Source organism: Rhinolophus sinicus, chromosome 2 (assembly GCF_057876585.1).
Source record: "Rhinolophus sinicus isolate RSI-liver-muscle chromosome 2, RSI-T2T, whole genome shotgun sequence".
Lineage (NCBI taxonomy): Eukaryota > Metazoa > Chordata > Mammalia > Chiroptera > Rhinolophidae > Rhinolophus > Rhinolophus sinicus.
In genome coordinates this window covers 165,567,212-165,592,266 of record NC_142502.1, presented here as the reverse complement: position 1 = coordinate 165,592,266, position 25,055 = coordinate 165,567,212, and the positions used below count along the sequence as shown (strand labels likewise).

The window sequence follows — 25,055 nt, the reverse complement described above, 5'->3', positions numbered from 1 at the left end:
TAAACCTTGACAATGTTGTTGAACAGATCTTTTAAATGCGCGCAGTATGCCTGTATTTACTCACACGTTTGAAATGCTGGGCACTAGCCCTGTACTGGCTCACCAGCCCCTCCGCCCAGCCAAAGGCATATGCTATTCAAATGTAGATGAATAGCCCTGTCCAGTTCCCTGGGTTAGACTTAATTAGTGTCACCATTCAGGGGCACACATGCCCTCACTTACACATGGAGACCACCAGACACGGGGAACCTGGTGGGGATACAGGAAGTCAACTGAGGAATAACTTCATTATAAGAAAAACAACTTTCGTCAGTAGGTCTAACATCCACTGAAGAACACTGAGGTACATACTCAAATCCTCTCCGTCACTTCACTGTACCTTTCTGGTGAGAAATTGGGAAGGGGGCATGAAGAACCAGAAGGTGGCGGCTGGCCAATGTGTCTTTAGGATCCATCTAAATGGTGGGAGTAAGTGAGATGGGAACAGTTTGAACTAGCTGCTTTGAAGGGATCATTTGTAGGTAGGATGTGTTTGTGGGTGGGAGAAGGTGCTGGGTTCTTAAAATGTTTTAAACTCGTGAGAATTTAACTTTTGAGAAATGTCTTTGGAAGCACAGGTGAGTCCCTTTTACATTTATTTGAAGAAGCGTTTACTCAGTGTTATATTAGGAAACTGGATGCTTTCAAATGGTGTAAGCAAATGGGCAAATGACAAAATCAGTCATGACAAGTCACAATTTCTGGTCTCCTGCCCCCTTTTTCTATAGGCCTTCATAAAGTCCTTCAGGTGGCCAGGACATTTGGCCACGTGGGAAAATAATTAGTCCACACTGAAATACATACCTCCCTGCTCTAAATTGCATATATTAACCACGCAAGGTGTGCCCTAGTTACACCGGTCTGCCAAAAGGTGAGGTGTGGTAAAGCATTGATTTTGAACTCAATTTTTCTGTTCTTTCAAATGAAGTGGCATTTAATATGTAAAAACAGTTCAACGCTAGTTTATGGCTCTGCTCAGAAGATTGTGATTTGTTTTTTTGAAACCTGCAAGCAATTTTCCCATGAAGCAATATTGTAAGTTGTTAAATTCGCAGGTGGGCCCACAGGTGTATATTTAAGGGCATTGGCATCTGGGTAACAGGTATCTTGTATATAATCTTATCACATGGAGGTCAGAGTGCCCCTGTGAGGTTGGTATGTTTATCCCCAATTTACAGATGAGGAAACTTGACCACAATTACGCCAGTGAATTGAAGAGCTTTCATTTTTGCTTTCTTCCTCCACTCTCTTCTCCAAGGTAGATGAGTCCTGGCTGACGGTTTTCAAGGAACGGTATCCAGCTAGTGAAGAAGGGTGAGGCTAGTGGGAGGATTGGAAGGCCAGAGAGAGAGCTTACTTCCCCCTTTCTGGGTCAGGGTGGACCTTAACTGGAATTCCAAAATTGGTAGTTTGTTTTCAGAAACTTCTCTTTTCTTCCTATTTTCCCCTTTTCCCGAAGAGCTTAAAGGTCATTATTATGGGGGTTGATCTGTGTATCAAAATTACTTCTCCTGAGTCTTGTCCTCCCACCTTGATCCCCAATCTAATTCCTTTAGCACAGAACCTTTCCTTTAGTACAACCTCATCACCCAGCTGTTAAAAGGAATCTCATTAAATCAGTCCTCCCTTAGGTGCAATCATGATGGCTAAGAGGGCTTCATATGTTTTCAAACAGGAAGTTATTAACTCCAATACATTAAAAAGACTTCTCTTGAAGTCTTCCAATTGTAAAGTTAACATGTGCTCATTTTAGAAAACTAGGAAAGTATACGAAAAAGAAAACTATCGTCACCCATAATCCTACATTCAGAGATAATTGCTGTTAACAATTTTGGTGTTTTTATTTCTTCTCTCTCTCTCTCTCTCTCTCTCTCTCTCTCTCTCTCTCTCTCTCTCTGTCTCTACACACACGCGCACACACACACACACACACGTATATAAATGTGTGTTGTGTGTTTTTGTATTTATAGAGATGGATAAAATTATACCAGTCTCAGACGTTTTTATGAGAATTGAATGAGCTATTCATGTAAAGCACTTAGCACAATGGCTATCGTATAGTAAATGATCAATAAAGGTTTATATATTTTTAAATACACACACATGAATATTTATTTCATACTAGAGATTGTGCTGTATATACAGTTTTATATCTTGCTGTGTCACTTAATAATATAGCATGAGCATTTCCCTGAGCCAATAAAATTCATTGAAAGTATCATTTGATGATTGCAAAATCGTCATTCCATAATTTAACTATCCCTTTATTGCTGGGTATTTAAATTATTTCTATATTTTGTCATAAAGCTGGGACTCAATGCATTTTAATGGTAGGATTTTCCTTTATTATAAGAAAGGTGAAGTAGAAAAATTCAAGTCATATTGGGGGTGGAGGGTCATATTTTTTGAACAGAGCAACCACGTAGAGGAGTGTTGGCTGCATCTAGGAGTCCTCCTCCAGGGTCAGCTCTGGCAGACTCTTTACTGTTCTCCCAAGCATTTCACATTCTTCTGCTTCTGGAGTCACATGTATTCTAAAAGTGCTGAGGGTCCCCCTTCTCCATGGCTCTAATAAAATTCCTTAGTCACCCATCTACCCCTCCATTCACTATGATTCGTAGGGAAGCAGCAGCAGAGACTTCAACAGACAGGGGTTGTTAGGGGGAGAAAACCTAACAGGGGGAGAAAAATATCCCATTTTTGAGCTTCTACTAAGATAAATGCTATAATATCCATTTTGCAGATAAGGAAAGTTATCCTAGTCACAGCTAGTAAGTCAGGGATTGGGGATTTGACCTTAAACTGTGTTTAAAGCCTGCACTGCTTTGTCTCTAGGTAGAGGGCTGCTCGCGTTCAAGAAGACAGAACTATACCTTATTCAGTTTCCAACTCATCCACAACTGCATTTGTAATATCAGTGACATCTGACACACAGAAGGAGTTCAGTAAATGCTGCCTTTACTTGAATTTTGAAGTAGACACAGGTATTATCCTGAGTACTGTTGGGAGACACTCATATGGGATGGAAACTGGAATCGAATGCTGTAACGAGCTCCCTTTCATTCAATGGTTTGGGACCTCAAATCCCTCTGCAAGCTGGGCCAGCTCTACAAATTATGTAATTAAAACCCTCTTTGGCCTGGCACCATGTGATTAGCTTAGAGGAGATGCTTCAGGGTATCTGGTTCACACATTTTTAGCTGAAAGATTCTTGTCACCCAAAGCAGACGTATTGTCCTTTTTGCCTGGGTTTGAAAAGACAAGGCAGGGGCTGTAATAGAGACTCATTCCTCTGAGAATGCCTGTGCCAATAGAAAATTGTCGACATGTCTTTTAACTGAACTAAGCTTAGAATAGTTTGGGGTTTGCAATTAACATTGGCTCAACACTGTTCTTGCTTCATTTACTTTCCTCAGGCCCAGGCTGCACTTTCTCTCCGGTTTTCTCCTCTTATTCCTTCTTCTCATCTGCACATAGATTTTTATATTTATTGAGTTCTGAGAGTAAGGTTTCATAAAAAGCAAATGGGTACTGTTTAGGTTGGAGAAGTCAAATGCTTTTCCATACAGGGCTTTAATGAATAGAAAGGCTTAAGTAATTACCTGAGTGTGGTTGTTTCCCCTTCTCTATCCTTCATGGACTGGGAAGCTTTTCTCTCTATGGTTTCACAGGAGCATCTTTCCACCCCGGGGAGACAGAGAGGAGGAGGGCTTTTTATTGACGTATGTTAATGAAATGGTTGAGCCAGGAGACTAAGGAGCTACTCATGTAGGCCTCTCTATTCAGGAACATCAATGGGCCTGTCTGCTGAACTTACCCTTTATTCATCCAGTAAGCATTTCTGGGGTGCTATTTGTCAACTATGTTTTATCCACAATATCTGTTACAGCTAAAGATGCTGGAGGGTGATTTGTTTTGTCCCTGTTTTTTCTTAAGTCCCTTAAGAACTCTTTCAAGCCTCCATAAATTGCCTGTTTAAATATGAGCTTGATTTCCTTTCACTGTGGACATGAAGCGAAGGACGTCATCCACAGTGACCAGGTAGGCTTGGGATGCCATAATTGTCAATAAGTAGAAAAGGAGTCACTGTGCAAACAGCTTTTGAAACAATAGTTCTTGTTGGTCACAACAACTGCGCTGGGCCAACCCAACTCTAAATCATCATCACAACAAGCATTGACTATCAGAAATTCAAAAAGAACATAGCCCGCCAACATTGAACCAGGGCCAGCACTTCCTGGCCCTTTGCTGCAGGTGGCCACCTGTCTCTTCTGTCTTTATAGTTGCTTGAACATTCAGCTGATTTGATATTTGTGATGGCAAAATGCCCATTTTACTTTATTATAATGTAAACACAGTCTTTTTTTTTTTCCCTGCAAGTGTCTAGCTTTATTTTTCTTTTCTTTTTTTAAAATTTATTGGGGTGACAATTGTTAGTAAAATTACATAGATTTCAGGTGTACAATTCTGTATTACATCATCTATAAATCCCATTGTGTGTTCACCACCCAGAGTCCATTCTTCTTCCATCACCATATATTTTATCCCCCTTACCCTCATCTCCCACCCCCCAACCCCCTTACCCTCTGGTAACCACTAAACTATTGTCTGTGTTTATGAGTTTCTGTTTCTCATTTGTTTGTCTTGTTCTTTTGTTGTTTTTGGTTTATATACCACGTATCAGTGAAATCACATGGTTCTCTGCTTTTTCAGTCTGACTTATTTCGCTCAGCATTACACTCTCAAGATCCATCATGTTCTCACAAATGTTCCTATATCATCTTTTCTTACCGCCGAATAGTATTCCATTGTGTATATATACCACAACTTCTTTATCCATTCATCTATTGAAGGACATTTTGGTTGTTTCCATGTCTTGGCCACCGTAAACAAAGCTGCAATGAACATTGGAGCACACGTGTCTTTATGTATAAATGTTTTCAGATTTTTTGGGTAGATACCCAGGAGAGGGATTGCTGGGTCATATGGTAATTCTATTCGTAATTTTTTGAGGAACCTCCACACTGCCTTCCATAGTGGCTGCACCAGTCTGCATTCCCACCAACAGTGTATGAGGGTTCCTTTTTCTCCACAGCCTCTCCAACACTTGTTACTATTTGTCTTGTTGATGATAGCCATTCTGACTGGGGTGAGGTGATATCTCATTGTGGTTTTGATTTGCATTTCTCTGATGTTTAGTGATGTTGAACATTTTTTCATGTCTATTGGCCATTTGTATGTCCTCTTTGGAGAAATGTCTCTCCAGGTCTTCTACCCATTTTTCAATTGGGTTTTTTGTTTTTTTGTTGTTGAGTTGGTAAACACAGTCTTAATGAAGATACTTTTAGAAACATAGTCACCTGTCAATTCCTTATTTGGCGAATTCACCCAATATTTATTGAGTGCTCAATATAGCTAGGTAGAGAGTGGAAAATAAGAGAGTTTTGCTCTCATGGAGCTGACACCTTGTATGAAATCAGGCATTAAACAAGTGAAAACACAAGGAAGTGGCCTCCGAGCTACAACCTGAAATGAGCAGGAGTTAGCCAGGTGAAGAGGGAAGGAAAAACCTTCGAGGTAGAAGGCTCCACAGATGTAAAGGCCCCAGAAGGGCACAGCCTCACACAGCTTTGGGGCCTGAAAGGATGCCAGGGTCACTGAAGCATGGTAAGCTGGGGCTCGTGGCCCTGCCTCGGGCTCATGAGGCAGCAGGAGAGACCAGACAAGCTCTTGTTGACTGGGTTGAGTAATAATTAACCACGGAAGTCTTCTGCCTTTTTGCCTCCATTTTCTTCTTTCCCTTCTCGCATTTTCATAGTTTTGTCTTTTAGCTTTAGCTTTCTTCTCAAAGTGCTATGCAAGACTTAATGGGGACTATATCATCTCTAAGTGGTCTATCAAGCTCTGACCTCTTTCATGTTTGGAGAAGGTAATAGAACTAAAATGTATTGATTATTTACTATGGCAGTTTACATGTATTAGCTCACTTAATTATAATTATCCTAGGAAGTAGGTGTTCTTACCCCCATTAAATAGATGAGAAAATTGAGCCTTAATGAGGTTGAGTAACCGCACTAGAGTTACAGCTAATAAGTGGTGGGGGGCTAAGCTGAGAGGCTGAGTTGAGAGGGTTTGTCTGAACCCACAATCCATGCTCTTTGCATGATAATACCAAAGGGTAATGCTGAGACATAGCCAAATGTAGATGAGTATAAGTAACTAGGCAATAATCATTCTCTATGCCACAGTTTTTCACCAGCCACATGAAGTATTTGATAGCGAGTGAAAATACCTTATTTGGTTACTTAAACATATTCAACAATGCTGATCCTGGAAAGGACCCTAAACGAGACAAGTTTCCCCCAATTTCTGTTTTGCACTCCAAAGAACTTAATATCCTTATGTTACCTTCATCATTCCCCTTAGTGAAGAAACTACTCATTTCCCTGTAGGAGGCGCGTCACTGAGTACCTGATAAACATGGAATAAATAAAAGATTCTTCTTTACTACAAAAGAAAATACAGCAGGTGTAAAGTAATATTCAAAATACAAATTTGAATGTTATGTTTCTTTAGTTGTTTAAGGTTCACTTAATTACTATACAAGTGTGCATAAGAGTGTGAGCATTAACACAACATTAAAATAATTTTAACTGAAGGTAAAAAGTGTTCTATTTCGTGGGTTATAGAATCATCAAGCTCTGACTGAAAGGAATTGCAACAATCATCTAGGTTAGAACTATTCATCAGAAATAAACAATGAGGAGCACATATGAGGTGAAAAATTTTCTAGTAGCTATATTAAAAATGTGAAAAGCAACAGGTGAAATTAATTTTAATAATATATGTTATGTAACAATTATTAATGAGATATTTTACATTTTATTCACATTAAATCTTCGAAATTTAGTGTGTATATTATATTTAGAGTACATCTCAATTCGACTAGCTACATTTCAAGAGCTTAATAGTCACGTGTGGCCTGTGGCTACTATATTGGTCACTGCTGATCTAGCTCAAATTTCTTTATTTGTTTTTTGAGGGGAGTGAGAAGTTAAGGGAATTACCCAAGGTCATACAACCTATAAATGGCGGCCAGCAGCTTTTAATCCAGCTTCTCTGACCTCAAGACAGTGCTTATTTTGTAACACCACACTACCTTTATAAAGCAATTATGGTAACAAAGTATATTGTTTTGTTGCCTCCAATTTTTAAAATATTGGGTTTTCTTAAGAACAGGAATCAATAACTGAGATTTTAACACCTTAGTTTTTTAATTTTTATTGGGGAATATTGGGGAACAGTGTGTTTCTCCAGGGCCCATCAGCTCCAAGTCGTTGTCCTTCAATCTAGTTGTGGAGGGCACAGTTCAGCTCCAAGTCCAGTTGCTGTTTTCAATCTCAACAACCTTTTTGTTGAGAGCTTGCACTCTAACCAACTAAGCTATCTGGCCTCTCCTTAAAAACCTTAGTTTTACAAAGCAATTGTACCAAAAGTCATTAAAAGTTACACAGGAAATGACTGTTAAATATCAATTTGCAAGCTCAAAGCATTATATTGATTTTGTTTTTAAAATAAACTGCCAATAGACTTAGTTTAACTTTATAGATCTAAAGGGCCAATTTTAAATTTGAGTAGTTTAATGTACCTATAGCATAAGAGCTATTCCTTTATTTTGAGGTTCAAAGCAAATATTTTTCAATTGCAAATGTCTCATGGTAAGTCTTAAACATTATGAAATGATAGCCAGTTAAATAATGTTGTTTAATCCTCAGAATTATCACCAACCAGCCATTTTGAATTCTTCGTCTCTTCAGCAAGTTGCAGAAGGCACCAGTATTTCTGAAATGTGGCAAAATGACTTACGACCCTTGCTGATAGAGCGATATCCAGGATCCCCTGGAAGCTATGCTGCTCGCCAGGTGAGAACATAACAGACAAACTTAAATGTTGTTGGATACTTTGCTTTCATGTGAGAGACAGTATATCCAAAGTTCTGAGTTATCTAATATTCGGATCTGTATTCTCATCGTAATATTTACCAAAATAAGCAACCAAGAAAACCAAACAACTGAGAGTAAATGTCTGTTTTATTAATTGATGCATGTTAATTTGAATTAATTTATGTGTAAAATCTTTGTCTGGGGTGCAGCGTCAGACAGGGTACTAAGTACTCAGCTCTTGATCATTTCTATAACAACCAAGACACTCAGACACGCAACCAAGTTTTCTTGGACCCTAAACACCCAACATCAACAGCCTTAGCCAGTCCTTGGTTGACAGTTCTAGGCCAAGAGTGAGTTCCTGCCCTATCAGGCCTTCATTCCCCTTTGGGAAATGGTATTCTCTCTGTAGGGAGAGTCAAGATCAGTGATAAGCTACTTTTCCAGTGCTGTGCTTCTCAAGCTTCTGACTCTGACCCATAGTTAAAAATAAAAAGCGTATATTTTACATTTTATACACACAAACATAAGATAGATTTAACTGACACAAAATACTCATTACCTGCAATTTAGTATGATATTGTTAGTTCTATTTTACTAGTTTTTAAGAAAAATGTTTAGTCATGACTCACTAAACTGATTTCAAGACCCACTGATGTTAACACTCCAGTTTGAAAGACAATGCTATAGAGGGTAGATTAAGCCATACACTGGGCTAGACCTTGAATGTCTCTTTGCCTCCTTACGGTCAGTCTTTCTAAGCCATCTGAAACCTCACTTCTAAATGACTGCCTTTTCAAACTAGCCCCCTTTCAAGCTGCAGCTTGAGAAGGAATGGGGGAGACAGGCCCCTCCTATTCTCCATTAAGAGTACTCTACCTGCCTAACTCTTCAGGCACCCCAGTAATGTGACAGAGTGACACCTGCACGCACAACTGTTAAGTCCTTCTTATCTATATGTCTTTTGCTTCTCAAGTCTAGTCCAGACAGCCATTGTCTGTTGCTCCATTGACCTCGTCTTTTATCCAAAAAGCTCCTGCTTCCTCTAAAGAATTAAATGGTGGAGCCCCAAAGAGCACTTTAGTTCTTTCTAACTTTTAGGTAGAGTGAGGAATAATAATGATGATGGAGGGCTTTCATAGAACACTGTTTTTAGGTCTGGCCCTTTACGGAGTTCTTTGCATGGATGATCTCTTTCAGCCCTCACAACAACACTCGTATGTGAATACTATTATTATCCGAGTGCCACAGATTAAAAAAGACTTGAGGTATAGGTATATGAACTAACTTGCTCAAGGTTATACACGTAGTAGTGATGAGGCCAGATTTTAGACCCAAATCTGCTAGACAGCTCCATTCTACCACTGGAGACCAGTGGCTGGGGGAACCAGCTCTGTGGTGTGTGCTCATAAATGTCTCCAGCTTTGGATGTTTCATGCCTGCGTTGGAGAGTGAGGCACATACCACTCATTTTAATGTTGCTCCCCAGGCCTCATTCCCCAAGCATTTTGTTAAAAGAAGCTCAGGGCACTTACTGGAGCTTTCCAAAACCCTCAGTTCCTCATCAGAAGAAAATCTAAGTCTATAATATTCAATTCAACCTTTTTCATTTCCCCATACCATTTGCTCAGAAGGCTGTATATACCCAGAAGCATATACACATATTTCAGACCTGAGGTTCCTTGCCTGCGGCCTCTAGAAGTCCATGAACATATCATATATTGCCATTTTAATCTTTATGTAGCTTTAACAGAATACATAGAACAAGTAATATACATAGATACTGTTGTGAATAACAAACACATATTCATTTAAAGGTGTTCCTGAACCTATCGCAACATTTTCTATGTCATATAGGGGTGGAAGCAAATGAGGAATTTGTTGACGATATTTGGGAATGCATTGGGCACTGTTGCAGGGCTGCGTATACGTCATCTAGCTGATGTGGCAGTAATCCTAACAGGATGGTTGTGTTAGAAATCTCACTTAAGAGATTCAATTTTGTAATTTTTTGAGAAGAAAATCACCATGAATTTTTTGAAAACTGTTTCCTAAGCTATAAAATAAAGCGTTTCCACTTTTGAAGATGAGGTGGATGACACTTGTGCTATTATGAGGGACTAATTAGCCTTAATTCAACTAACGTTAGTACCTTTCATGCAGAACTATTTTTAAATAACAATGGTGTAAATTTTATTTTTTCTCCTGAGGCCTTTTTGAGAACTAGATATCAGATGTTTTATAATTTATAGAGTAGAGCTTCAGGGTTGTAACTAGAGAAGAATCTCAAATCTAAAAAGAAATGTGGAATTGATATAAAATTGGTTAGTGGATTAACTTTTGCTGTTATCAATGAAGATATGCATTGCTATGGGTTCCCTTTCAGAGAATAATAGGGAAATAATATCCCATAGTCTGCATTTTCATTATCTCTGATCAATGAACCTAAAACTGCCTATTGGATTTTTAGAATATTTGTATTTGAGAAAATAATTTATTTGTAAAATAAATAATTTGAAAACATTCAATTTGGGGTATATCAGTGATTTTTAGCTGAGATAAGAATAAACATAAATTTAAAAATCAAGATGATAAAGTGTCACTAAGGAACAAGCCAAAAATTTTGTCTAAAAGAGGCAAGCCGGAAACTTTGGGGTTAAAAATCCCCTATAGATGCTTGGTGCATCTGAGAAGCTGAAAGGTATGGGCTTCTTCGGTGAAAAGTGTGTGTATCCCTGAGGGGAGGTCCCTGGGTGAAGAGCCCTTAGCGTGGAGCCTGAGAGACTAATACGTGGTATGCGCAAGGAGGAAGAGGTACCTGAAGTCTCCCGTGGCAGGATTCAGCCTCCTGACAATGATCTGTTTGCAGATTTAATGGAAATACAGCAGAATCTGTTTCCTCCAAACAAACCTGTTCTACTAATGTCATTGTTTCTCAAAACCTAGAAATGAGACTTTAAGTTGACTTAAATTAGACCCAGGATCATTCACCTAAAATCTCCCCTGACTTCACCCTCCCCTAAGGAAGTAGAACGTCATATCTGTGTTTATCTTTTTCCTTTCTTCCTTTTCTCTCTCTCCATTCCTACTCTCCAGCTCTCTCCTTGTCTCCACCTTTATCTTTGTATCCTTTACTTCTTCTACTCAATCTCCATCTATCTTTCTCTTCATCTCTCACTTCTCTATCTAGCCATCTCTTTCTCTCTTTTTCGCTCTTCCCCATTAAAAAAAATAGATGTATAGTAATCCAAAATACAGCCTATACTGTAAAATGCATTTTAGTATGCTTGATGGGGCGAGGCTTTTGCTACCTGGAGTCAGGGAAGCACACCCTGCTTAGAGGCCGTCTAGTGAGAAGAGAGGTAGTATTTGCATCCTACACTACAGAATTGTTGTGGGAACTTGCAGGTTAAGTCTGAAAACCAAAAGGCACAACGACAAAAGGATATTGGTGATGTAACTAGATTAATGCAGCCAATTTGATTGTTTATAAAGAGATTAGTTGCTAAGATAAACAAAAAATATTTATACTGAATGAAAAAGGTTGCTTCAGGGAGAATTACTTTGGGGGAATTTGCTGTGTTTTTGTGAATTTTAATGTCAACATAGATATCAGAAATTATGGCCATGACCTGTTTAGTAGTTGAAAAATGAGTTTGTTGTGAGACTTCAGCTGAGTAAAGCTAACAGATATATTTTTTAAATCCCAGTTCATTTTATAAGCACGCAGGCTTCTATTGGTGCTAAAGACATTTTATGGAGCAGTTCATCATCTGGATACCAGATGTTCTGGAGTGCATGCCTTTTTTTTTTTTTTTTAGATGACCCTTTTTATGGAAAAAAAATTTTCTCCCAAGTCTGGATATAACTTATTTTCACATTCTGTGTGAAGCTTGTCTTTAGATGCCCAGTGATTTCTTACTATTCAAACTATTAATACTAATGTTTTACATCATATAATTTTATATATTTCCATTGAGAATAGCTTATAATTGAAAAATAAAACAGTATTTAAAAAAACGAAAAAAGAGAATAACTTATTAGTTACAATCAACACATATTTACTGATAGCCTACTGTGAACAAAGCCCAATACTAAGAACTATGGAGAATAACAAAATAAATGAGATACAAATGATGATTTCAAAAGGTTATAAACATTTCTTTTTATTACATGAAAAGACAACTTGAAAACCTGTAATGGAAAAAGTAAGGTACTGCATATATGTGCTATGTAGGCAAAAGTCCACCTCATTGCAGAAAGCAAGGAGTGAATAGTTGGAGAATTGTATGTTTGTTTGGCTTTTGCAGGATTGACTGTAGAATCACTGTCCTCCCTCTGGTTAGTTCAGCTCTTCCTGGAAGCTTCCTGTCACGGTTTTTCCAAGGCCTTTGCCTACGTGTCATGTCACATTAGTTAGGGCAGGAGGCCACACAAGATTTGGTGAGACTAGGAAATCGTGTATTTCCTTGGGGGGGAAAACCTCCCATTCTTTTCCAGTTATTATGTTATTTGTTTATCACCTCAAGGTCCATCTCCACTGATTTGTGGAACAGATTGCCGGTTATGTAGATGGTTAGTTTGTCATTTGACTAAAAATCCTTTAAGGCTACTTACAAAGATGTACATACTATTTCAAAATAAAATAAATGGAACCTAATAAGAAAAATGAGGCAAAGGGAAAGTAAAGACAGGAACGGGCAAATTAAACAGTGACGAACTCACCCAAAAGTTCTCACACCACAAGTCTAGATCCTTAAATAAGACATTTCCAGTCCCTGAGGTGATGTTTCTTTCCTATCTGCTGCTTTCTCCTGTTTCTTTCCTATCTGCTGCTTTCTCTCTGTATTGCTCATAAGGCTCAAGATAACCAGAAGAGATGGGGAAATAGATTCCTTTTTATTTGTATCATATACAGTGGGTCTGGACCCTCCTTGGGTGCAGAAGGAGAACTACTTATGTGATTCTGGTTGAGAGTTGCTTTTTGATTCTTAGAGTGGGCAGGACCTCAAATACACCACAACCATCCCCTTGTTGTGGAACTCTCTCTACATTGTCCTTAGAGGCGAGCATCAGTATCTTCTGTTAGTGTTCATTGTATGATGAAGTATTCGTTGGACTTGGGTCACATGCTATGCGCTGCGGACACAAAGAGCTACCATGTGTAATTCTTGCCTTCAAAGCGCACAGAGTGGAAGTTGAGCCCTATAGGACCGTGGTATATCTCATTTCTCAAACATGTACTCTTAGCCTCCTGGAAACACTGACAGTGGACTTTAATACACACTGAACTAAATCTCTATCTCCTGACAGGTAGAAATGTCCACAATATATTGTGAAATGAGAAGAGCAAGGGGCAGAGTAATGTGTAAAGTAGGATTCTATTCCTATAAAAACACACCCCTCTGCCAAATATATGTGTTTATATGCTGGTATATGTTTATATAAATAAGGAGAAGGGTGTGGAATCATATATATCTGACTATTAACATTGCTAATATTAACAATTGGCAGGGGAGAGATTAGGGGAGAGGGAGAGGACTAGCTTTTCCTTTAAATATCCTTGCTGTTAATTCAATAAACATACATTGCATTTTTAATTTGAAAGGCATCACATAAAAATCTTAAACATAGTTAACAAATGAAGCCTGTCTTGATCTGAAATTTTGATTTTTGTTTTCATCAGCACATCATGAGGAGAATTCAGAGACTTCAAGCTGACTGGGTCTTGGAAGTAGACACCTTCTTGAGTCAGACGCCCTATGGGTACCGGTCTTTCTCAAATATCATCAGTACCCTCAATCCCACTGCTAAACGACACTTGGTTCTCGCCTGTCACTACGACTCCAAGTATTTTCCCCATTGGGACAACAGGGTGTTCGTGGGAGCCACCGATTCAGCTGTGCCATGTGCGATGATGTTGGAACTTGCCCGCGCCTTAGACAAGCAACTCCTTTCCTTGAAGGTATCTGATTCCTGAGATAAAACACGTTAGCAGTAACTCAGAGTGAATTCTAGAATCCTTGGGGGAGTGAGAAGGCCATTTAGAAATGTAGACTTTTGGTACATTTTGTACTAATTTTTTGCAAAATGGTATGAGTTTGAGTGAATATTAGTTGGAAGATTACATTCTTTGAAATGTCAACCAATGGGCAATAAACCTAAGATACATGACAGTGGATTCATTCATTGGCACCTGATTTCTTAGTTTTGAGTACACATTCAATTAAATACAACAATTTCTGTGTGAAAAATGAAGAAGTAAGAAGGTTGGTATGAGAACTTCATTTATTTCTTCTTGTTTCTGTGGCCATGAGCATCATAACTTTCTGATCTGAGAGATGATGGATCTTGAGTTGGGGGGAGGGAGTTGCTGCAAAGTGGTTCTGAAGTAGAGTGAGTAATTCAGACATATCAAGATGAAAAGCATGAAGCAGAAATGCATTATTGTCATTATCTGTGAATCTCAGCTCAATTTTATGTAGCATAGTGGAGCTTTTGTTATGTTCTCAGCTCAAAATACTTCTGGGACTCTCAGATGTTATTTCAGTCTCTGTGTTCTTAAGGGTATATTGGAAAAAAGTGCTAAACTAGATGAAGACATTTTGTTCAGATATCACTCATAACCAAGTAAACATAACAAAGCAAAAACAAAAAACTTTGTTCACAGGCAACAAATGCCTTTTTTTCCCCCTCAGAGCTTTATGAAGGGGCCAGCCTTTGGTACAATGGGGATAGAGAAGTAAAAGGTTTATCTTGTAATGGAAGTAATAGAGATATTTGGTTCTATTTTTGCTGGATATGCTGAACTTGAAGAAAGCAAGAATTGTTTATAACCCCTCAGTATCCTTTTCACTGTTTTTTTGTTTTGTTTTGTTTTCTGAACCTTCTGTAATGTCTTTGTCCCATACTCTGCCCTGCTTTTAACAAGCACTCTTCCCCAGAAATTGGGTGAGGTGAGTTCAGAAGCTGATAAAAAAGGTTAATTTTTCATATTTGCATCCTATAAGGATATGAAATGGAATGAAGTATGACTTAAAGACACAGGCTGTGAAGTGGGAGTGTTTTCTCTTGTGGAACTCTACCTTTTCCATGCAGTTCATGCCTTCCTTGGGGGACCAGAAGTAGAAAGGCTGAATCCACTGTTGGGTAGGGATCTACTAAAAAAAAAAAAAAAAATACACATGCACTCTCTTAATTTTCCTTACTAGTACAGGTAAATAGTGATATGGACAATGAAAAATAAGGACTAGTTTTTGATGCCAATGTTGAAAGTATCAGATTTATTCTTCCAGTTGTACTTAAACTAAATCTGTATGAAGGAATTATTTTAAGTTCTTCAGCACTCATGGACTGGGTAGGTGATGGTGGAGAGGACTCAATAATAGACTGGATTGTTGTCCCAACTCTTTGCAGCCCCCCCCCCACTTCCAATAATGAGATTATAATTATCCATTCACATCCTTTGCCTAATAGCTTTGTTGTGCCTTCCCACTGTGCATTCCTTGACTCTGGACTTTGGTTATTTGATTAGTTTTGGCCAATGAGAGGCTAGTTGATGTGACACAAGCAGAGGATGGAAATGTGCTTGTGCAATTGGGCTTGCTCTCGTGCTTTTGCCATCACCAGGAAAAGGGCATGCCCTGGCTTGCTTGCCAGTCCCTGGAGGAAGGTAAGAAATATGTGGAGCAGAGCCAACCTTGATGGCTGCAGAATGAAGCAGAACTTCTTCATCCAAAATCAGTTGTCTCTGAGCTGATCTACAGACTCAGGAGGACACGTGATTGTTGCTTTAAGCCACTGAGTTGAGGGTGCTTTTCCACACTGCATTATTGTGGCATTAGCTGATGTAGCCTTGGATGGGTAAAGACTGCAGATAGTTCACTGACCATGTTCACACCAATAATTAGGCATTTATCATATTGCCATGAAGAAAGACCAGAAGGCCTTCACAAACCATGCCACACAGATAGTGAGGAAGGCAGAAGTGAGGCAGAGGGCTGGGGAGGAGAGTGTTGATAAATCTATATAAGGAACACTTGGATATATAGATTCTCACCCCACACCTGGCAGATGGGGTGAGTATCCCACCTGTATCCTTGTGTGAGATGACAGAACATTTTTCTGGGGAAATTGAACCAGGGAGGTTCTGGACATAGGAACACAGGATATAGAGGAGGGCACTAGTGAGGTACCTGATGGAAATCAAGGAGATGAGGTGAAAGTCTGCAAATTGAATAGTGAGGTTCCCAGCCTTTTCCCCACTCCCAGCATGAGAAAGCCAGCAGCCAGTTTATACCCAGCAGATAGGAAACTGGAGGATCCTTCTCTGGAGAATGGGAACCACCTCATAGAAAACTCCCAGACAGTGACATTTGGGATCCTCAGTGAAAACGGCACCAGATTGCCCTGCAGGGAAGCCAACCATCTGTGTCTCTAATCAGTGTTATAGTACCTTCTTCTTTTAATATGAATGAACACAAAGGATGACCAGACATTTGAGGACAGTCTCCAGCATGAAAGAAAGCAAGAAAAACAAATAATATGAATTGAAAAATGCCCTTGGAGGGAATAGAGCACAAAGAGCAAAAGATAACTTAAAGGACACGATTTTTAATATCCTGAGATAACAGGAGGACTTTTATCCATAACACATTGAGGAAACATCAGATTCAGTTGGGTGCAATGGGGGCACATTCCCCCATACTGTAGTGAGGTGGACAGAGCAAATCGTTGTGTATTTTTCTCCCGCCAGGTTCAGCTCATGAATGCAGGCACAAAGGAGGCAAAGAATGGGATTTAAGGTTATGTTTTTACCATGTGAGTTTGACCAAGGCAGAGAGAGGCAAGGGAGTTGAGCCTGTTTGCAAGGGAGTAATTAGAATGATTGACTCTGGAATTCAAGTTGAATATGGAATGAAGGACTAAGAAAAGATGAAAAATTCAATAGATTGGGGATTCCAGGAGGGTTGAAGGACAGTGGAGGTTAGGGTACCAGCAGGACTAATCTAAAAGGTGAGAGTTGTCAGACAGTGGAAAGTAAAAAATCCATTAGAATCCTAGTCACTCTTCTAAGTTCTCCTGAAATGCCACCTCTTGCATGAAGTCTCCCTTGACACACCAAGGATTCAACCTCTCATTCTATCCAATTCCCAGAGGAGTTTTGTGTTACGTTTGTGGCCCTTGGCACATTTTGCCATGCTTATGCATTTGTTTTACTGTTCCTACCCCAACTAAAGTGTAGGCTCCTTCAAAGGGAGAGGCTGGAATGATTATTCTTTGTGTCCCTGTTCCATTCCTGGGCACATCTTTGAACCTAGACTCAGTTTGAAAAATTACAGACTTCAATAAGGTGAGAAGCAAGAAACATGTGCAGTTGTTCAGGTTGTGTTCCCTGGGACACACTGATGTGGAGTTTATGTAGCATTTAGGTTATTTCTTAGGGAGTGGCCTTGGCTTAATACCTGTGGCAAGGAGAGGAGAGAGATGGGATTAGGTAAAGGGAGAAGTCAAGCTGCCACACAGGCTCAACAACAGCCCGAGCCAACTTCTGGGGAGCTCTGCAAATGGAATGGGCCTTTAGAGAACCCCAGGACCTGCTTAGGCCAGTGATTGGATATAGGGCACCCCCATAGCTGAGGCAATCCCTAAAGGGAGTAACAGCTGAAGGCTTTCTGCTCACAGCTCTTCTGGCAGCAGGGTTAACACATCCTTCTGAAAGGGAACTGGGGGATGTGTCACCATGTCCACCATAGCAGTTCCATAGTTTCAAAGTTCTCTGAAGAGTAAGAAAAAAAAAAGTATGGCATCTATTTCCAGAGGGAGTGGGAGAAGGTGTGTTGTTTATGGGTGAAGACTGTGAGAGAGCAGTAATGATTTTCAGACAGGAAGTGGTGCAAAATACATTTTGGCATATTTTCTCTCACTTTGGTCTCGCTTTTCTTTGTGGCTTATCTGTCTTTTTTTTTCCAGTTAATAAAGAAGTGTGTTATTTTTTAAATCCTCACAGCATTTTTGATATCATTTCACTGTTCTTTTTACCAGAACGTTTCAGACTCCAAGCTAGATCTCTCACTCCAGCTAATTTTCTTTGATGGGGAAGAGGCTTTTCTTCACTGGTCTCCTCAAGACTCTCTGTATGGGTCTCGGCACTTAGCTCCAAAGATGGCATCGACCCCACACCCCCCTGGAGTGAGAGACACCAACCAACTGCATGGCATGGTGAGTCTGGGTAATTTCTGTGGTGCTGCAGCTGCAGGCTGTGCCTCAAAGGAAGCCAAAGCTAAAAAGCCAGTTAAAGACCTAAAAATGCCCGGCATCCTTCAAGCCGAGTGTTTATAGTAGAACATTCCTTGGCAGGCATTGGGTTTTTGAGGAATCCCAGAGCTAAAAAGAATGATTCTGTGTTGCTAGTTATGTCTGAGCTGAATTAAAATGTTTAATTAAAATGATATAAAAATTTACATTGTAAATTTGAAAAATTTAATTTTTTAAAAATGTAATAAAAGTTTAATTAAAATGATGTGAAAAAAATCAGAGTAAGGAGACCTCAGATTCAGTTTGATCTATTGGGAATACATTCCCCCCAGTACTGCACAGAGGTGGAGAGCGCAAATCCCTTCTTTGAGGCCTCTCTAAAGCCTGAGGAGGCTAAGGGCTTGGGAAATGGAGTAAGAATGGAATGTGGTATGAGGATGGGCGTGAAGAATTTCCTTGGTGGCTTTAAAGCGCGTTAATAACTCCAAGTGTGTGTATGATATTGATATTTTGAAGTGTCAATTTTGATGTGGTATTTTTGACGTGGAGGTGACATTTTGACACTGCCTTAAAACCCTGCTCTTTTTACTAAGTAATGGATACAATACACAACCCCATTTTCATCCCCATCCCTGGGCCTACACCCCATCCCTAGTCCCTTACCCTATCCTTGAATTCTTCTCCTACTCTGGTTCTCTTCCCATATTTGACCTTCATTCAGTCTTGAGTCCTCACTAACCCCAGCTTGGAACCTTATGCTACCCCTAAGACTTCATTCTTACCTGTGCCTTCATCCACCCCTGAACTTACCCTATCTGTGCACTGAAAGCCTACTCCAACCCCCTCCACCATCCCTGTCTTTTGCCCTATCATTCACCTCCACCCTCTGAGTCCAATTGGCCACATTAAATGTTCTCTATGATTCTGACACATCTCATATTGACATTCTCTCCATCCCATTGTCCATTGGCAGCTCATAATGGGTCAGGGGAATATGGTTGGCACCTCAGTCAGTCACTTGTGCTCAACTGACAAAAAAGGGTTCACAGGGGGAGGAGAGACCTAGCTCCTCAATAGGAAGAACAAAGTTATTTATCAGTCCAAATATATGAATCCATAGTAATGGTTAAGACCATTTTCCCCCCAGAAATAAATTCTTAGTAGTTTATATAACTTTATGAATATACTTTGATTTCAAACAAGCCTATTTTTTCCCCAATGAATATATTTAATCATCATCATTCATGAGTTAATAGACACTATGTCTTTAGAAACATAGACTCTGCAAACATTTATCTACTATGTGTTCATATCTGTACTAGATATTTATCTACACATTCCCTCACTTACATAAATCAGGAGTTCTTAATCTGAGGGCTAGTCTTCAGGGAGTCCTCAAGCCTGCTGATGTTTTGTGGCCCAAACAAGTTAAGAAACACTGGTTCAATTGTAGGCTTATAATCGGAAGGGACCTTTAGAGATCAGCAAGTTTGAGGTTCTGGTTAAATAAAAAAGGAAATGGAGACCAGAGACATAAGGTCATATAGCTTCTAGTCAAGGAATTTTTTTACATGATGCTTTGAGGAATAAATAGTTACTAAGTGTTCTCCTATAGGCAGCTGTGTCATTATACATGAAGAATAAAATGGCTAATTAGAATGAAATAGAAGATCAGACAGTCTTGGACTCCCATGTGAAAATAAAGTTAAATGTATTCCTTTCAAATCTACGAAATGATGGAAATATTCTCGTAGTGATATCCTTCTCGGGTTACAGATATGAAGAATGTGTACTTTACCATTTGTCCACATTGCATAAGCAAGATTTAGTAAGTTCTCCAAAATAGTTTACAATGTTATTAAACCTTTTGTTCATTTATACAGCTCCCTAGATTATTCTCATTTATTAAGATGACATTAGTTTTGACTGATTGTTTTTTTCCATTGATGAGTATGAAGCATGTTTTGGTGACAGTGATTAAACAATATTTTTTCTCCCTTAGGATTTATTGGTCTTACTAGATTTAATTGGAGCTCCAAACCCAACATTTCCCAATTTTTTTCCAAACTCTGCCAGATGGTTTGATAGACTTGAAGCAATTGGTAAGCACCACTGTTATTAAAGAGTCAAACCTGGTTTTCCCCCCGGCAAACACTACATTTTAAAATTCAAAATTTATGATTTCATTGTATGATTTGAATATATAATATACTTTGCTGCCTTTTTTCCCTTGCCTTATTGATTCATTTATTGTGCCTATCCATCTCTTTTAGTAGGCTTACTTTATTTTCCTGCATGAAACTTCATTTTGATATGGAAACATAAAATACTATATTTCATATTTGCATATCCTTAGAAATGGTTTGAAAATATTTTCCTGTTTGAAACATATGGAATATACTTCTATTTTACTCAGCAAAACATGTTGGCTAATGATGAATGTTATGTCCTGATAATGATACCAAAAGATATTCTTTAATTTTTCCTTTCATATCTGTCTTTGTCATCTTCTATTTTCTGCCTTATCCAGACATGATTTTCCTTTAAATCTAGGTCAGTCTCTGCCTATTTTCCAAAAGAGGAAGAGATTGAGATGCAAGAGAAAGCCAAGGTCCTTCAAGAGTCATTTAGGAGAAGGTTTAATGTCATATCAATGAAAATAGACTAGGCCTGACCAGGTCAGGCCAAGCCAGGTAAAGAAACTTAGATATCTGTGCCTCGAGAGAGAAGCTTTGGGCTTGGAGAAGGAGAATAACTTCTTCCCTTCATACCTCTAATTTCGCCCTCCCCAAAACACAAACATCCCTTCCCTGCGCCTCATACACAACAACAACAAAAACCAACTGGAATCAGGGAGATACGAAAATGAGATAGAACTTTATTATAGCATTCAGGCCAGGAGGCCTGCTTTGGAGGCAAGAACTTTAAGCTTGGAATTCCTTACAGAGAGCGAATTCCTTATAGCCACAGAACTTCTTGGAGCAGGATAGAATGGTATTACTTCTAAGCAGTTGGAAAAGTGATGCCATCCGAACTCATGCTTTTGTTACGAGTTCAGAATTTGCCAATATCCAGACCTAGAATATTACAAGAGAAACTTTTACCTGAATCTCAGAATCTTATCTTTGGCAGATGTCAATTCCTGGAGAAGGAATTGCTATTATGGTATTATTAATACAAGCTTCTGGGCCTCTTCCTTGCAGCATGTTTTCTTGACTTTGATGGTAGCCTCAAGAAATTGGGTTTGGCCTTCTTTCAAGAATTTTGTGCACTTTTCTTATTTCCTCTGCCAGAATGAACTTATATCAGTAACTTGCATTATATTGCAATTTGAACCCATTGTGCTGTCCCTTCTAGTGTTATTTGTACTTCAAACCATATCTAATTGTATAAGGAAAAGTTGTATCCTAAGATGAAAGAATTATAAGTATCTATAAAAAGATGGGAATATTGTTTGGTCGTGGTAAGGTCTTTCTCCATGTTCCTAAAATCGTATTACACATGCATGCTACTATTTGGTCTAGTTTTACCCTTTAAATTTAGCAATTAAAAAAAAAAAAAAAAAACACAAAAAACCCACAGCAATTCTGGGAAGTTTCATTCAGTTTTTTTATACTCTTCTTTTGATTTCTTATCATCTTGTAACATAGAACTCATGTTGTATGTAACCATGTAACACATGAGTTCTTTGGTACAAAGATGACAGGAGTGATGGAACGCAGGCCAGTGGTTCTCAAACTATAGTGTGTATCAGCTGGAGGACTTGTTACAACCCAGATTCCTGGACTCCACCCCCAGAGTTTCTGATTCAGTAGGTCTGAGGTGGGAACAGATAATTTGCATTTCTAATAAGTTCCCAGGTGAGGCCGATGCCCCTGGTCAGGGAGCACACTTGGAGAACCACTAATGCAGGTCAGACTAGCTAACCCTTTCCCATAGAGTGGCCACTCAGAACACTTCATCCCCACTCGGTTTGAGTATTCCCCTTTCAAGCACCACATCTCCTCTGAAGGTATTCTTCATGTAGGATCTCAGTTCTATACGTATCCACATGTGTGTTTTTTCCCCTCATTTTCCTTTGGTTTTTCTCATTCTTGATCTCTCCATTATTCTACTGAGTTTCTACCTCTAAGGAGCTTCTCACCTGTAAAGCTATAGCCATGTGTGACTCTTCTATTCCCAAAACTACTCCAAAATGTACACACCCAAATTCAGCCCAGATGTTTATTGTCACGGGTGTGGCTGTGCTCACTGCTGCATAATGTTTTAGGAATGATGTACTGAGAATTCACTCTTTGTTTATTCTGTATTGATCGGATAAAAATCGATATTTATCTGCTATCTAATTGTCATTTGCAGAACATGAACTCCATGAATTAGGTTTGCTCAAGGATCATTCTTTGGAGAGGCGGTATTTCCAGAATCATGGTTATGGAAGTGTCATTCAGGATGACCATATTCCATTTTTAAGAAAAGGTAACGTGTGTGTATATGTATGTGTGCATGCAAATGTTTAACGTATTGTATTTATTGTATTTCATGTGCTTTTGTGATAATATAGAAGGGCGAGGAACCATTGCCTTTAATTAACTGATGAATTGAATCATCCACCAATCATCTTATGGCTTCTATTGTCTCATGAAAGTCATTCCAAATCCTCAAGGACACCTTCATATTTTTTTCCTACACCTAGAATATTTAGGAAAACTCATGTTCCACCGACCTTGCCTTCCCTTTCATAGAGTTAGACTATATTCTTACACTTTGTGTAACTCTGGTGTTTTCTGAAGCAATATCCTTAATGTCAATGGTGGAAATTTAAATAAACCCGAGGGCTCTCGCAGTACCCTCCCAAGTGGTCTCCAGTTTTTGTTCTTGCTTCCCTATTCTTTACATAGAAAGGAGAGTTGTCTTTTTAAAATGTAAATCAAATTATGTTACTTCCCTGATTTAAAGATCTGGTGGCTTGCCATCATGTAGAATAAAGCCCAAAGTTTTTCCATGACTTACAAGGGCCTCCATTTTTTGACTGTTCTCCCTCTCCAACATCACCTCCTCCCTCGGTCTCCAATCAGTATTGCTCCGATCCAGCCACAGTGGGCTCCTCACTCTTCCTCAAGCGGCCCAAGGACATTCCTACCTCAGGACCTTTGCATTTGCCAATACTGCTGCCTGGAATGCTCCTTTCCAGATCTTCGCCCAGCTTGCTTTCTCTTTGGGGCATGTCTCTATTGAAATGTTAGCTTCTCACAGAGGCCTTTCCCTGACTTTAAATACTCCTTTCTTGGCCCCGCTGTTTGCCCCTTATTCTCTATTCTCCTACCTTGTTTTATTCCTCTTTATACACCTTATTACTTTCTTCAATTATTTTTTATATTTGTTTACTTGCTTCTTTCTCTGCTGGAATGTAAGCTTCATGTGAGCAGAGCTTTGCCTTTTCATGGATGAAATCTCTGCTCCTAGAGTAGGAACTGGTACATAGTAGGATGTTTTATAATGATTTACTGAATCAATTGACATTTGTTTAATGAATGAATGACTTTGGAATACAAGGGTAAGAGATAAAGAAGTACACAGAAGCTGATGAATTATCAGCTGTCTGTAGATGGTGCAGAGCTCCCACTTAGACTTATGCTTGAGGAACAACACTTTCTAGTTTACTCGCTGGAAATTTGCACTTAATTACAAATCAGTTCTTTCTTATTAGGTGTTCCAATTTTGCATCTGATATCCTCTCCTTTCCCTGAAGTCTGGCACACCATGGATGACAATGAAGAAAATTTGGATGAAACAACTATTGACAATCTCAACAAAATCATACAAGTCTTTGTGTTAGAATATCTGCATTTGTAATATTCTGATTTACTTTATAGTAATTACAGCTAGTATCAAATTCAAAAGTCAAGGTACAATTTAAAACAATATGACTCCAGACAAATGCCGTGTGGAAACTTCTCTCTTATAGGTAGTTTTGAATATGTGATCAATAAATCCTAGATTTATGTCATGTCCTAAATTGCTCATTAATTTTCATTTAGAGATTAAAAAAAAGTAAATATAAGGAAAACAGAAAATAAATATATTTAAAAAACTCCTTTAGCTAAGTAACTATGAAGCTAAGTCAGATTCTTATATTCAGTATCATGGTCTTTTAAATAGTACTTAAATGTAATAGTGATGTGCAATGTGTAGCCTAAGTTTTATGATTTTTTACACTTGGGAATCTATTGCATATAATACAAAACAGTGACATCATTTCAAGACTCACATTTCTTTGAGAAATCTTTGTAGGATTTATTTCATAGAAATTAAATCAGAATTAAATGCCCTGTGTGAATTTCTTTTCTATATATAAGTGAAAAATTTTATAATTTAAAGTATAGTTCAATTTTTATAGTTTTACAAATTTAATATTTTTATTTTAAAAATAATATAGTCATTAACAAAACATTTTAAAGTGGAGAAAAGAAAAGAAGAAAACTCGGATATTAACACGATCACCATTCGATCTTTAGTTCTTCCTCACGCATTTTCAATGCAGATTTTTAAAATGTAGTTATGATTAAATTATGTTTACAACATTTTTGTCCTTTTTTCTGTGAAATCATATAATTACCAGATATTTATTTTCTGTTTTGATCTTGGGTTAAGATGAAGACAGAAATTCTCAGACTGTTGAGTGTTACCTCCAAGCCATATTAATGTAACACAGCAGTTACGATAATTTTCGTGTAGGTAAATTATATGTTTTTTAAGCTTGGTTAATTATAACATTTTTTTCTCCAGGAGATTCATGGAAGCAAAATTGTTTGGGCT

At 38.6% G+C, this 25,055-nt stretch overlaps 1 protein-coding gene across 3 annotated transcripts in view; it reads left to right on the top strand.

The window, feature by feature from the left end:
* QPCT (glutaminyl-peptide cyclotransferase) overlaps nucleotides 1–24,580 on the top strand; it is a 43,124-nt gene extending 18,544 nt beyond the window's left edge. For 2 of the 3 annotated variants that reach the window (XM_019742152.3, XM_019742140.3), the window contains exons 2-7: nucleotides 7,815–7,961; nucleotides 13,669–13,947; nucleotides 18,027–18,203; nucleotides 20,242–20,341; nucleotides 22,599–22,715; nucleotides 23,947–24,580. In XM_019742152.3, the coding sequence (XP_019597711.3) occupies nucleotides 7,887–7,961; nucleotides 13,669–13,947; nucleotides 18,027–18,203; nucleotides 20,242–20,341; nucleotides 22,599–22,715; nucleotides 23,947–24,092 (894 nt within the window). In that variant the 5' untranslated portion in view covers nucleotides 7,815–7,886 and the 3' untranslated portion in view covers nucleotides 24,093–24,580. The remainder of the gene's footprint in view (nucleotides 1–7,814; nucleotides 7,962–13,668; nucleotides 13,948–18,026; nucleotides 18,204–20,241; nucleotides 20,342–22,598; nucleotides 22,716–23,946) is intronic. The other variant, XM_019742144.3, reaches the window with a different exon arrangement.
* The last annotated feature ends 475 nt before the right edge of the window (nucleotides 24,581–25,055 follow it).